The sequence below is a fragment of the Hirundo rustica genome, chromosome 2, assembly GCF_015227805.2.
Source record: "Hirundo rustica isolate bHirRus1 chromosome 2, bHirRus1.pri.v3, whole genome shotgun sequence".
NCBI classification, from domain to species: Eukaryota; Metazoa; Chordata; class Aves; order Passeriformes; family Hirundinidae; genus Hirundo; species Hirundo rustica.
In genome coordinates, this window is record NC_053451.1 from 38,063,032 (window position 1) to 38,076,528 (window position 13,497).

A 13,497-nucleotide genomic window follows, 5' to 3' on the forward strand; every position below is an offset into this window, starting at 1 on the left:
TCGTTCTGAAGTGAGATGGCAAACTGAGAAAGTCCTTGCCGTGGGTGTAGCTCGGCTCTCTCTCAGTCTCTCCTCAGTCCCAGTCCCTCTGGCGCTGCTGGAAAATGCCGAGGTCCAGGCCCCGGTGGGCCGCAGGTGCAGCCCCCAGTGCTCCCCTGGGTTTTCAGTCCAGAGCAGGTTTAAACAGTTCCAAGAAAAAAAAAGAAAGAAAACAAACCAGTCCAGGGAACTTTTCTGCCCTAGCTAGCTGAAACTAACTAAAAGCAAAAAAAGATCTCTGTCCTGCAGTCTCTCCAAGCCTCCGCCGAACACCCCATCTGGATACGAATGTGTGGGAGTCAGGCAGTTTTCTCAAACTCTGTGCTTCTCCTTGCTCTTAGAACCAGTCTTATGGGCACAGAACTCAATATGCAGCACAAACAGAACAGACCATTGGAGATACAAGCATCATAAACTCACCCTAGGACACTATTCTAATGTAATAATGCATTTGAGGATAAATTCCGTTAGAAGTTTTAAAACACAAGCTACAGCAATATCATCAACTCACATTATCATAACCTAAACAGGTTATGACTTACTACAGGTTCCTCTGAAATACTGCATTTTATAGAACATTCCAACAATGCTATCTGGTCTATCCTAGCCTTAAAAATGCTCTTAAATTGCTTCTTTTCCTCATCATTCCTCCTTCATCCCATGACTGCTGTACAGTTTTGGCCTAAGTATGTGAACCCATTAAGAGTAATGGTACTGAGACATTAATGGGAGGTTTGGATCATGTGACTTTTTAAGCATGGGTTTCCATTTGATAATAGATCTCTACTGTTGGAATACTGTGGCTGTGTTCTACAGTACATACCCACAGTGACATTCAGGTTTGTGTAACATCCACATTCAATATGTTCAAACTTGTAATCTAGAACACATGAGACAAAAAAGCTTGAGCTTTGCATACTTGGATCTAGCTTGAAATTAATTATTCTGGAACATCCGCAGTTGTTGCCAGAAAACTGGCACTGAACAACCCATATTTACTTTGATTCCTTCCTACAAAGGTCCAGTATGTGCAATTTAAATATATTCTCAAGCTGCAGCACAGGAACAGTGTATGCATGTCATACCTGAATCAGAGCATACCTCAGCCAACATTAGATCCATGCTCCACGAAACTGTCCTGGCTGCATCCAAAGACACTGTGAATAATCCAACCCAGTGCTCAGCCATGGAACTCACTGAAAATTTTGTATTATCATTATTCAGCACAAATAAGAATAAGGAAACTCATTTCTGCACACCCTTTTGCTTTCACTTAGACAAAGCACCAAGCTGAAAATTGGCTTCCATCACCCAATATTAATTTTTATCCTTGATCCACCACAAAAATCTTTTCAGATCAAATGCTGTCTTCTGATTGTCTTTACCAGTTAATTAAACTGACATTGTTTCTGCTTTCTCCTGTGAACACCCGTGCAAGCAGAGTGCCAAAAAACCTCTGCAAGTACTCCTACTGTCAACTGAGGCAACACAATGTGCATTTCAACTTCTTCCACCATTATCACTGCAATGCTGAAACTAATTCCTTAAGCCACTGGAGAGATAAATCTCTGATTCACTGCAGCTACACATCACACTATAATCATGCATAAATGTCAACACTGTATCCTCAAAGATCCAAATTTCAATCACTAATCAGCCCTCAGTTACACAGTGAGATTAAATCTGTAGTGTTAAAATTATTACTACTATTTCCAATTCTGTATCTTCACGTGTACTTTTCTATCCCTGTGAATTTGCCAGCAGCTTGCAAACACTTATGGACATACTGCCAAGAAACTTTTGAACTGTTACTAAATTTACTTAATTCTCAAGCTTTTTGGGCACACTGAAGAAATCCTCTGGTTCAAAAGTTCAGCAAAGAAATTCGTTTTCACTGAGAGCTTTAGTTAATTTTTCTATATTGCTCAAACAATTAACACTTCCAAATTTAACTGAACCACTCAGCACCACAGGGAATAAAACTGATCTCCATCATTTTCATTTTATGGAAGAAAGAGTGACAAAAGAATGAAGCAGCTCCCCAGGCGGGCATAGCAACCTAAAGAAGGTATTAAAAATAAAAGCCAAGTACAATCTTCTAATGTTCCTTTGGAGAAGGTCACGCCCCAGACAAATTCATGTCTAAAACTCCTTTTCCAAATCCAATTTAACAATACAGTCTCCTTTTTATTTGCTTGGGGTTTTTTTCCCTTCGGGTTTTTGAAGTCAGTGTCAGCAAACGGAATGAACTGGATTTGACATACAAGCATATAAAGATTCAGGGGATAGGATACAGCATACCATTGCTTGCATCAGCTGGTTTTACTCATTTAAGGAAGAGGGAACACGCAGGTCTTGTTGGAGCAACACCTCACACGTATATAAAATGCTCAGCAAAAAGCAGTAGGCAAAGGAGGTCTGGCACATACCTCACTGCTCAGTCAGCTTCTACACAAGAACATGCCCACAGGGCCAGAAACACTGCCCAGGATTCACAAACTGTGAACTGTGTTTATTAAACAGAGGATGACCCAGTGCCTCTGTAACTGGGATTAAGATTCAATTTAGCAAGCAGCCACATCATCACAGCAGCCTAAAATGCAGGTTTATGCTAATATTTTCCCACAGGCTATGCAAAGTCATATTCATGATCCTGAGGGCATACCCAGAGCTTCTGTCACCAACCAGGGCTGCCTGCTCTTACGAGACAAAGCTAGCGACTGAATCTATGAACAAGCAGACACAATCAAGGAGTCTTCATGGCAGTGTTAACACAGAAGAAACATTTATATCTGGCAGCAGCCACATCTGTGACAACAGGAGAGGCTCAGTTTTCCCAGCAACTGCACCCAGTTCACAGATGATCAGTGTGTTACCTCTGTGCCACGGAGAGGCTTTTCAATTCAGCATTCAGAACCAGAGCTCTCAAGATAAATTTAATTACAAAGAAAACACTGTCACTAATTATTTTCAAAGTAATGCTCGGTTACTCCCTCAACCACAGAAGGAAATACCTGTTTAAATATTCAGGTACTTTAGCCTACAAATATCCCTCCCAGCACTTCTCCAGAAGACGTCTAACTGTACAGTACAGCTTTGTCCACAAAGCACACATGATCAGCTACTTTACTCAGTCACATGCTCCCACCACCTCCAAAGAAATTACAGAGCAGGACAAAGCGACTGTGAATGGTATTGCTAGAGGCACGCTGGCTCAGATGGGTAAACCTTTGTAAATTTTCCTAGCTCAAGGGGGAAATAACAGATAACCCCATTCAATCATACACAAGCCAGCTCCCTTTTATTCTCCACTATAGCTACTGTTGTTGAATATAACAGACATAAAAACAAACAAACAAAATGGTCAAAATAAAATATAGTATTATTCAGTTTGAAAATTGAAAAGAAAAATCTCATCTGGCTTTAAAATTCCTGTAAAATACTAATAATTACTTTTTCCCAAAGTAGTCAAAGCATTAGCTTTCGTTGTTTATTTGTCAAGAACTCCAAGCTATGCATCGTGCAGTTACTTGAATCCCTTTTTATTTCTCTTTGGAAAATAAATCTCGGGTCATTTATTTCTCTCCATTACAGACTGTAACTTAGTAAAGTAGATTTGTTGTGCTTTACAGTAGAATGTATTAAACTTGAGAATGGTTATTTCTAAGCAAATGCTGAAAGTCAATAATGGCCCTGAATAAGCAGGAAGAATTGTTTGCTTTTGCGTCGTAACTGTAGGATCCAGAAGGCTCATAAAATGGGACACGTGAGTTATTAAACCAACGTGCACACAGGTCTGCACAGCTATTACACACTTTCAGAGGAGCAATTTTACTCCAACCCACAATGGATCACTTATTTGAACAGACACCAGTCTTAAATAAGCCACTATCCTGTCTAGACCAAGCCACACATTTAACACACTCTTAAGTGACAAAGCATTGACAAGACTGCAGTTTTATTAAGTATTCAACAGCAGTGAACCATGCAAAAGATTTTGGAATTCTTATCAGGTGTAGAACTGCATTTTTAAACAGTTAATCCCATAGAAATTCCCGTTTCTATGGGTTCTGACAGAAAAACTGTCCAATGTGTGAACTTCTGGGGGAAAAAAAGAAAAAAGCTCTAAAATTTATTTCAACAACCTTTCCTCCGAAGTGACAATCTCTCCACGCAAGATGGATCAGCCTTGCGGACAATAAAATTTGACATGTCTTCCAAGTCCTATCATTGCCACTGGACAGGACAAAATCTGCAGATTTCCAGCAGGGGGAACAAGGATGACTGGGGGACTGGAGCATCTCTCTTATGAAGAAAGGCTGAGGGAGATGGGCTTGTTCAGCTTCAAGAAGAGGCAGCTGAGAGGAGATCTCACCGATACACGTAAGTATTTAAAGAGGGCTGACAAAAGGATGGAGCCAGGCTCTACTCAGCGGTGCCAACCATTAGGACAGGAGGCAACAGGCAGGAACTGATGCACAGGAAGAGCTGAACAAGAGGAAGAGCTTCTTTACAGTGTAGGTGACCATGCATTGGAACAGGTAACCCAGAGGGGCTGTGGATTTTTCCTTTCTGGAGATACTCAAAAACCATTTGGATGCAATTCTGTGCCATGAGCTCTAGGATGGCTCTGCTCGAGCAGGGAGGTTGGACCAGATAAACCCACTGTGGTCCCTTCCAACCAGACCCATTCTGTAAAAACAGCTCTGAGATGAGATTTTCTACGAGTTCAGCCCAGCCCCAACAATATAACTAAACCTGCTACGTGCATCCGTGAGTAAAAAAGCTAAGAGAAGAACATCTGTGTGCCCTCCATCAATTAGATTTAAAGGTGGAAAGCCTAATATACAGTAAATACAATGAATACAACACGGCAAATACATAAACACACATACGCCCCGGGAAACCCCAACCCAGTCTTCCAGGGCAGATAAATGCATCACCTAACGATGCAAAGAGAATGTATTTCCTTGAACTTCTATGGAGGCCGTGACTTCACCAAGAAACAGCGCCCGCCAGGTGCGACTGCCGCCCCGCAGAAGCCCCGGCTGCGCTGCCCTCAGCCCGCCCGGCCCCGGTGCCGGTGCCGCCGATCCGGCCCCGGCGGCTCAGCCCTCGCCACCGCCTCCGCGGCCCCCGGGGCGGCGGAGACACCGCAGCACAGCGCCCACCCCCACGGCAAGCGGGATGGTTCATCCCGCCCGCCTCGGTGCGCCGAGCGCCGCAGCGCATCCCCGGTGGGCCGAACCATCTCTCCTGAACCGGAGGGGGGTAAGGGCTGGCCGGCCGGTCCCGGTGCTCACGCCCTCTCCTCTCCGCCCCGCAGCCAGCCGCCATCCCGCCGCCCCTCGGCCTCTCCCGCCGCCGCCGGGCTGCACGGCTCGGGTCGCCTCACCCAGCTCCTCCCTGCCCGCGCCTGCCATGGCCCCGCCGGGCTCCGCTCGCCCTTCCGCCGATGTGGAGCCGGCCGGCGCGGCGCATGCGCCCGGCGGGAGCGAACGGCGGCGGCAGGCGGGCCCTGCGCGGGCGGGGAGGCGGTGCCGGCTCGGGGTGCGGCTCCGGCGCCTTCCGCACCGCCCTGGGCCGGCTGCGGCCCCGCGGCGGCACCTGCCCGAATAGTCGTGGCGTGTCTCAACTTGGGAGGGCCCCGTAAGGATCTTCAACGCCCATGTAGGACCACCTAAAACGAAACCCTGTGACTAAGAGCACTGTCCAGACACTCCTTGAACCGTGACATCATTATCATCCTTGGTAATGCTCCTTGGCTTTGCTGCGGCCCCGGCTGTGGTGGTCCCATAGAGCGGTGCCCCTCGGCAGGGCAGGGGAACCCGGCTTTGGATGGGGCACTGCAAACTTTGAGCCACCATTAACCTTTTTTGCAAAGACTGCAAACAAGGATGGGTGTGAAGGGTTCAGCAGAGCTTGACAGCTGGGACGCTTGGAGATTAACCACTAACCTCACACCCCACGTTAACCTAACTTTATGCTAGTTGCTCCCAGAATAACCTGCCACTATTTGTCCATCAGAACTACCTATGTCTATGGCTGATTTGACATAAGTAATAACGTTTCCAGCTGCTGCTTTCCTAAAACAACTTTTTTTTTTTTTTTTTTTAATGGAGAATATAAGGTAATTTTATTTTTTTTTCCTACACAAGAGAAATGCAATCTTCTGAAGCTTCTCATAAACTTCAATCATCTTCAGACATATATCATTAATTAGTTTATCTACGATGAAGAATTTCCAGTGGGAAAAGCATTCATTTTCAATTGTCAAATTTATGTGATTTCCAAATAATCCTCCAAACTTTTATTTATTTTGGAAATTTATTTAAGAAAAGGGTTCTCAGTGGACAATCCATGACTGCAGGTTATTGATTTAAGAAGCTGACTCACTAATTACAATGTTTGTGTCAAGCATTTATGCAGTGTTCTACTTTGTTTCTAACAATGCCAAACTTTGTTCAAGAAAATACAAAACTAGCTGATCTTCAAAAGGTGTATTAAGAGTGTTAATTCCTTCTACCTTGCATCTCAGGACTTGACTCACAGTAAGTCCTGTGTAGACACTGAAGAGACATTTAGGACATGATACATCTTTATTTCACATCCTACCCAATGGAAATCTCTTTCTTTCTACTACTTGCATGAAAAATCTTTCTTCTGGGAGAGGTTTGTTATGTGCTTGGAAAGAGTTTTCTAATATGCTCCAAAAGTTTTATCTAGCATGTGAGTAACCAGTGATGATCAATGAATATTCAAAAAACATGGGAGATACTATAATGTGATAGGAATTAATGATTTTGTAATCTGCATTTTCTTTCTCTTTGGTAAGAATAGAAGGTAAGAAGTGCTTTGATGTGCACATCTGGCTAAATTCCAGACACCAATCCATCAAAGCAAAATTACTTCAAATGATGTGAATATTTCAGACTCCAAACACTTGTTTACCATAAGTTTCAGGTTTTGAATAGCATGTACAGCTTCTCTCTTAGAAATCAGGGAGTGAATTCATGTTGTTTCTGTTCGTCCAGAACAAGGCTAAATGGGTTACAGTACCCAGCTTCTTCCATTTTTATTTTTTTCATTAAAAGCGAACCCCAAAATCTTTAAGGGCCATTTTCAGTTTGTTTTGGTGGTTTTTTGGTTGTGTTTTTGGGGGTTTTTGTATGTGTGTGTGTGTGTTTTGATTGTTTTGTTTGTTTGTTTGTTGTTTGTTTGTTGTTTTTGTTTGGTTAGTTTTTATTTGTTTGTTTAGGTTTTCTGTTTTGTTTTGTTTCTCTGCTTAAACCCCTCATGTTAGAATAGATGTTCTGCTAGGTCTATCTAAACACAAATATACTCTGGCTAAATATCCACTCTTTTTTAGGGAAAAAATGCAAGAACCAATTAAATAAACAGAAATACTCTTTCAATATGCAATCTGTCCTCACAGATGCCAGCTGGCTTTAGCTTTGGGGCTGCTCAAGTCTTGAGGGACTTCCATTTCTTCATGGAATTTTCTTTTTGTGATGCTTTATATTTGGCCTCCAAACCATCCACTTGCAGTGAGTCCCATAATTTAATTATGCATTGTACAAAAAACAAAAAAAAAAAAAAAAAAAAAAAAAAAAAAAAAAAAAAAATGCCTTTTGAGCCTGCTGCTTGATATTCTAGTCTTGCAGTATAAAAAGAATTGCTGCACTTCTCTAAGTCATTCTTGACAGATCACTGCCATACTCTCTCTCCTGTCTCTTTTCCAGGCTGAAGAGTCCTAATCTACTTAAATTCCCTTCACAGAGATGTCATTCCATCTTTTTGTAACTTCTGTTCCCTTCTTCTGTGAGTTCTAGATCTCTCATGTTCTATTTTATTTGAGGACACCAGAACTGCAGCCATACAAAGCCACTAAAACCCTTCCCCCTGCATCTGAGGGGTTTCCACTCCTGCTTTTTGAAATAACTTGTATTTTAACATCTACTCAGGTACTACTTTGCAAGGTGATTACTTTGCATGATGTTTTAATGAGCCATTGGTAGGCCTCAATTATGTTGCCATCCATCTGTCTGTAGAGTATAATTCTATCTGATTGGTAAATGATTGGCATTCCTCTTAAGACTTATATCAGTGGTTTATATCTAAGAGCACATTTCAAAATCACCTTGAATATGAATACGGCATCTACATTTCATGAGATTCTGGACAGCAAATTGTTCATCGGTGTATCAAAAAGCAATACCTCCTGTTAATTCATCACTGAACATCGTGGGATCAAACTGAAAGAGGGATGTTTAGGCTAGATATGCAGAAGAAATTCTTTACTGGCAGGGTGATAAGAGACTGGAATAGACTGCCCAGAGAAACTGTGGATGCCTCATCCCTGGAAGTCTTCAGTGTGGGATGGGGTTTTGAACAGTCTGGTCCAATGATTGACTTCCTGCACATGGTAGGGAGGTTCATAGAATCATAGAATATTCTGAGTTGGAAGGGACCCATCAGGATCATTGAGTCCAACTCCTGGCCCTGCATAGGACACCCTAAGAGTCAAACCATGTGCCTGAGACCATTGTCCAAATGCTTCTTGAACTCAGTGAGGCTGGTGCTGTGGTCACTTCCTGGAGGATCCCGTTCCAGCACCCAAGCACTTTCTGGGTGAAGAACCTTTTCCTAATATGCAACCTAAACTTCCCCTGACTCAGTTTCATGCCAGGTTGGAACTTTCCAACCCAAACCATTCTAAGATTCTATGATTATACAATCTGAAAATAGGTAAATATCTCTTTATCTCTTTTCATTTCCTTAGTTACAAGCATGAGCTTCCTCTCTTAGCAGTTCTTTATGATCAGTATGCTGGTCTGTAACAGCCCATTTCCAAGGGTTCTTATTTTCCTTCTTTTCTTGGTACAAAAATTTAGCACTGAACATTTTAAACTGTGGTTAAAAACTCAGTGCCTTAATGCAGCTTTTAAAAATTACAGTTGATAGAAGGAGACACTTAAGCTTCTTCAAAAGGCCTTGGTTTGATATTTATCGAATGGGGAACTGTTTTGTAGTATCTTGATATGAAGTTTTATGCGATGCCCACCTAGAATCAGAGAACGGTTGAGGTTAGAAGGATCTTTGAAAATGATCTTGTCCAACCACCCTGGCAAAGCATGGCCACATGGCATCTTTTAAATACTTTCGCAAAGGGAGACTCCACAGTGTTTCTGGAGAGTCTGTGCCCATGCTTGGTCACCCTCACGTGAGAAAAGTGTTTCCTGATATTCAGAGAGAACCTCCAGTGTTTCAGTTTCTGCCTATAGCCTCTGGTCCTGGCACTGAATGCCACTTCAAAGAGCCTGGCTCCATCCTCTTTGCAGCTTCCCTTCAATTATCTTTAGATACTGATGAATCCCTCTGAGCCTTCTCTTCTCCCAGCGGAACAGTCCCAGCTCTTTCTGTCTTTTCTCATGGAAGAGATGCTCCACTCCCTTCATTCTTGGGGCCCTTGGCTGGATTCCCTCCAGTCTGTTTAATTCTCTCTTGCACTGAGGAGCCCTGCACTGAACACAGCCGTGCACGTGAGGCCACACTGGTGCTGAGCAGAGGGGAAAGACTTGTCACCCCCCCTGCCATGGTGTCAGTACTTTGCCCAGGACAGCCCAGGATGCCACTGGCCATCAACAGTTCCCTGCTGGCTTCCATTCAGCTTTGTGTCCACCAGGGCCCCCGCTCCTCTCTTGCCAAGCTGCTTTCCAGCTGGGTGGTCCCCTGCATCCACTGGTGCCTGTAGTTGTTCATGAGGTGTGTGACTGAAAATGGCAGGCATGTTGTCAATGTCACCACCAGTTAAGAACACAGATCATAAAAGGTCCATTGTATTCAACAAATATGCTTCAAACTCCAAAACTGCTGCTTGTAAGTTTGATTGCTACAGCTGCAACACAGAAATGTTAGATGGCACCCAGTGGAATCCATAAAACATAGCTGTTTAAAACAAAATGTTAAAAGCTTGGGGTGTGTTGACTCTCCCTAAGCTTTGATGAAGAACAAATATGATTACAGAAGATACTGCAGCTGTCAAATGCGCTGGTGGTGGTTCATACTTTAAATAGAAATTATCAGCACATTAAAAAAATCAGAAACATTTGAGAAAGCCACCAAGATTTTTCCCAACATGAACCATTATCATGTCAGTAAAGTAAGATATTTTATCTGTCACTTAATGAAAATAAAATATCTTTATTTGCATATAGAACTGTGTGTGCTGGGACTTATCAGTCAAGCATTGCTAACATCAAGGCTCGCTTTTGTTGTTTAATTTGGTGAGCTGCCAGTGTCAACTATCTTTCAGTGCAGTTCAAAGTCAGAGTACAGCATCCCTTCAATAAGTAAGTCACTTGGGAAAATGTCACAAATAGTTCATATACTTGTGAATCTTTGTCAGCTCTTATTTGTCATTAAATAAAAAGCCAGATGTACTGCATGATAAACATACCAAGTTCCACAAAAGGAGATCATATGATAATTTTGGGCAGTGCTTCAGATTCACAACACTTTTCCCTATTATCCTGCAAACTTCATGAATCCTACAATCTGAAAAACAGTGCTTGAATTCTGAGGGTGTCCAAGAAATACAACACTCCATATAGTCTTAAGCATCTGCATAGACCTACCTTGATGCTTATGAAGTTAGGTATATGTCTGTAGTTCTGCACATGAGCAGAGACACTGTCAAATCTTGACATCTGCCTCCAACTTATGGTCAGTTGTGTCTTGTCCTGGAGTATTCAGTAATGAAAGGATCAGGGAGATCTTAGTCATGGCCCCGTCCTGGACTTCAAACCAGATTTCTCCAAGACTATGTCCCAGGATTGTCAGGGAACAGTCCTCTTTAAGTCAGCTCCCAAAAAGCACTGTGGACAAGAAGGTACAAAATCCGTCTTCCTCCATTTCCCCGGTCCCCCACAGTATTCCAGTAGGCTTTACACCTTAAAACAGCTCACGTGTCCTCATGTAATGTTTCTAGGGTATTTAGTATACCCACAAGAACTGAAAACTGATGACAGGAGAGGGGAGAAGTACTGTGGTGGTATAAGACAAATCATTCCTGTTTTAAAAATTCTACCATTCATAGTTTTTCATGGCTAGTTGTAATCAATCGGCATAGGTCTCTTGGTGCCCATAGCTGTAATACTGCAAAAAGTCATGGCCCACCAGCAGAGCCCTAAGGTAGCTGTGAGCCACCCTCCCACTCCTATGATTCACATCAGCTTTGGGAACTAGCACAGCCCATGGCACAAAGCACTACTCCCAAGGCTGCTCTAATTCCTGAGAAAACTCCAGAGAACTACAGCTCAGAGCAACTGAAAATCCACATTGTGGCATGCACTGCAGGCACTTCTTTCATGTGTCTTGGGAGGATTCTCCTTCCACCAGCTGCAAGGCTTTTACAGCCCTTGTATTCCTGTGAAGCGATGTTGAAAGAGGAGTGTGAAGAGGCGGATGATCATCTGCCTGCTTGAGCTTCCTGAGGTAAAAGTGGTTGTAGGACACTGTAAAATCATAGCCAGTTAGTGATTAAAAGGTGATACTGAAAATACTTTTTAAAGCTGAAGGAAATATTAATTATAGGAATTTAAAAATAGCTGCATAGATAATTTCCATTTACTTCAGAGGATGAATCAAATCCAATTTAAAAAAACAAAAAGCCTCCTGGGAGGGAGCACTGGAGTAATGACATCTGTGGGATTTTCACAGGATCAATTTCTTACTCTGAAATTTGCAACTGCTGTATACATACAAGTAGCTACACTGGTAATGATTTATTCAGTGAACACGGTAATCAAGCTCTTTCTCATCTCTTAGCTTTATTTAATGTCTGTGAAAACAAAAGTGTACCATTTGGCATTTATCTTAGAAACTCTGGTCAGCCACTCATATTCAGGAAGCATTTAGAAACTGTCCTTTGATCCACAGGAGCCACCCTATTGAACAGTGTAAAAATCAATGCCACACACCGTCTTTATAGCCAGACCCAACGTGAGTAGTTTAGAAAATAATTGATGGCCTGTTTCTGTCTGCATAACGTATTCAGTGTGCAAGTGAGCAATCGTCTGTCTGGACAGCTGCACTTTGGCTGTTGTGCTTGAGAACAGCCACCATTTCCACCCCCTGCCCACTGGATCTGCATGAGCATGGTTTCAGGTTCTGCCCCTCTTCTGAGCTGCTCTGCTTCACACGTTGGAGGTAACACTCAGCCCACTGTGGTGGGTTAACCTTTGCTGTCCACCAGATGCCAAAGCCACTTTGTCAATACCCTCCTCACCTGGACAGGGGAGAGAAAACATGATGAAAGGTCTGTGAGTTGAGATAGGGACAGGAAGAGATCATTCAGCTTTTACCATCACATGTTAAACAGACTCAGCTTGGGGAAATTAATTTAATTTATTGCCAATGAAACAGAGAAGGATAATGAGAAATAAGAAAAAAGAAAAATCTAGAAACAACTTTCTCCCACCCTTCCTTTCTTCCTGGATTTAACTCCCAATATGAGGATATAGGAGAGGAGTAAAAAATTCACTTCCATTCATGGAGTGCCAGTGTCACAAATTATCAGACATTGTTTTATCTTTCTGTTTAAACACAATGAAATGGTGTCTTCCATTCATGAAGAAGTTCTGCTACACTGTAATTAGAAGCAATCTTACTACAACCTGACAAAAACCATTTTTCTCCTTAAAGATCTAACTCTGTTGACTGCAATGATTGCTTTTGAATTGTCAGTTGCATAAAATTCCGTTGCAAACCCCATAAATAAAGCATTTACCTGAACAAAAGGATGCACTGACAACGTCATCTTCTTCTGGGGTACTGACTTTGAATGGTATTTATCAATACAGTGAATACCGCCCCTTCTATATAGAAGTCCATTCTGCTCTTTATTTCACAAGGACATTTTCAAAATAATGAGCACATCCATCTTCTACAAGTGCTGCACATTTAGACTGAGGTAAATAATAATTTGTATTAATTTAATGTTGAGTATTTTACTTAGCGGTGGACTTCTAACAATAGAATGGGTACTGGTACCCATTTACAGCTACAGTTCTCTATGTAGCATAAAAAGAAATTACACCATTAACTTTATCCCTTTTTTCTTTTTGCTAACCCTTTTCATTATTCCTTCCTCCTCCTTTCTCAGCTGAAATGTTTGAGATAAGCATGATGTCAGCAGCAAAAATAGCAAAGCATTTAACAGTGAAAAGCGAGACTACAAAGAGAGACTAAGGTGACAGAGACCTCTTCATGGAAGCTATGGCTGCTCCTGGTTAGATCTCTGCTACTGGTAATGTCTCTGCCGCTGTTGGTTTGCATCGAAGGATCACATACAGGCTGGAAATAATTCATATATGTATATGTACATATATATATGTGTGTGTAGATAAATGTAGATATAGATGCTATAGATATAGATAGATTATATAGATAGATATA

General features: G+C 42.3%; 1 protein-coding gene across 2 annotated transcripts in view; it reads right to left on the reverse strand.

Annotated features, from left to right (window-relative positions):
- Positions 1 to 5,512, reverse strand: part of SLC36A4 (solute carrier family 36 member 4) — an 86,844-nt gene extending 81,332 nt beyond the window's left edge. For both annotated transcript variants that reach the window (XR_005699674.1, XM_040056968.2), the window contains exon 1: positions 5,435 to 5,512. Coding sequence is in view for 1 of the 2 variants with exons in the window: in XM_040056968.2 (XP_039912902.1) it covers positions 5,435 to 5,462 (28 nt within the window). In the remaining variant the exon portion in view is untranslated. The remainder of the gene's footprint in view (positions 1 to 5,434) is intronic.
- Between the last annotated feature and the right edge of the window lie 7,985 nt (positions 5,513 to 13,497).